Source organism: Prionailurus bengalensis, chromosome B4 (assembly GCF_016509475.1).
Source record: "Prionailurus bengalensis isolate Pbe53 chromosome B4, Fcat_Pben_1.1_paternal_pri, whole genome shotgun sequence".
NCBI lineage: Eukaryota > Metazoa > Chordata > Mammalia > Carnivora > Felidae > Prionailurus > Prionailurus bengalensis.
The window spans coordinates 75,322,646-75,324,247 of record NC_057358.1 but is presented as its reverse complement, the minus strand read 5'-3'; the positions used below and the strand labels follow the sequence as shown (position 1 = coordinate 75,324,247).

Genomic DNA, 1,602 nt, shown 5'->3' with positions numbered 1-1,602 from the left:
CATTTGTCAGGTTTCTCCACTTTTTTCCCCCTTGTCACACTGTATTCTTTAGAAGGGGTCCAATACACTATGTTCAACCCACATTTAAGGAGTAGGCAGGTACGCTCTACACTTCATTGAGAGTGCAGTTTCTACCTAAGTTATTTGGAATTCTTCTGAGAGGAAGAGTTTCTGTTCTCTTCCATTTATTTCATTATTCAATTATTTATTTATATTAGTACAATAGGTATTGATTTTATGCTTTTGGTTATAATCTAATGTTATGTTGTTTCTTTTGTTGCTCAAATTGTTCCATCCTTAGTCACCCGGGTCTCTTTCATTTGGTTCCTGTGTCCCTTTAACATACCTTTATCATTGTGGGTGTTGTTGTTGTTGTTGTTGAGTGCTTCCTTTCTGTTGCTACGAGATGCTTCAGGCTCATCTGGTACCTTTTCTGTTTCAGCCTTCAAATCTACCTGTTCTCTGCTCTCTGAGCTGTTGTCAACCTTTTTGCAACATTCTTTTCAGAGCTGCTTTTACTTCCTTGTTCTTCAAGCTGTAGACAAGGGGATTCACTAGAGGAGTGACCACACTGTACTGTATGGAAAAAATTAACTCCAGCGGGGAACTTAAGGTTGGCATGAAATAGCGAAGAAAAGCAGATCCATAGAAGAAACTCACTGCAGTGAGGTGGGAGGAGCAGGTGGAGAAGGCCTTGCTTCTGCCTGAGGTGGAGGTGATGCTCAGGATGGTGGAGATAATACGGGTGTAAGAGAAGAAGACCAGGAGTAAGGTTCCAGAGGCATGAATGATGGCAGAGCACACCAGGACTGCAAAGTTGGTGGAGATATCAGAGCAAGACAGAGAGAATAGAGATGGCAGTTCACAGCTGAAGTGAGGCATGACATGAGCCTCACAGAAGTCCAAATTGCAAGCCATGAGGGTGTTAATGAGAGCATCCAGAAAGCCCAGTCCCCATGAGACCCATACCAGACCCCCACACAACTGTTTATTCATCACCTGGTCATAGAGCAGGGGGTTGCAGATGGCAGTATAGCGGTCATAGGCCATGGCAGAGAGCACAAAAGTTTCAGTCCCTGCGATGGAAAACACAAAAAATGCCTGAGCAAGGCAGCTTTCTATGGATACTGATTTCTTCTGAGACAGGAGATTCTCCAGCATCTTGGGCACAGTGACTGAAGTTAAACAAAGATCCAGGAAGGAGAGGTGACTCAAGAAGAAGTACATGGGGGTGTGGAGATGGGAATCAGTCATAATCGCCATCATGATCATCAGGTTCCCCATGATGGTCAGGAGGTAAATTTCCAGGAAAAATGCAAAGAGGAGAATTTGGGTGTGAGGGTCAGCAGATAGCCCAAGGAGGATGAATTCTGTGATGGTGCTGTGGTTTCCCAAGACCATGACGGAAGATGTTCCACTGGAATGAAAGCATAAAGAAGCATGAAATATTCACCTTCTTTTTGTGCCACCTCAGAATCTCTACTTTATTCCATGTATGCACATCTTCAGTGTGCTCATCTTTTACACGGATTTTTAAAACATCTACTCTCCCTCCCTCCCAGGATTCTTCCCTCACTTGATTGCCAACCTCACAGGTCCCGA

At 44.1% G+C, this 1,602-nt stretch overlaps 1 protein-coding gene across 1 annotated transcript; it reads right to left on the bottom strand.

Annotated features, from left to right (window-relative positions):
- Positions 1-309: 309 nt before the first annotated feature.
- Positions 310-1,401, bottom strand: LOC122472323 (olfactory receptor 8S1-like). The gene has a single exon (XM_043561742.1). It carries the CDS (start codon positions 1,399-1,401, stop codon positions 481-483), a length of 921 nt encoding a protein of 306 aa, XP_043417677.1. The 3' UTR covers positions 310-480.
- Positions 1,402-1,602: the final 201 nt, after the last annotated feature.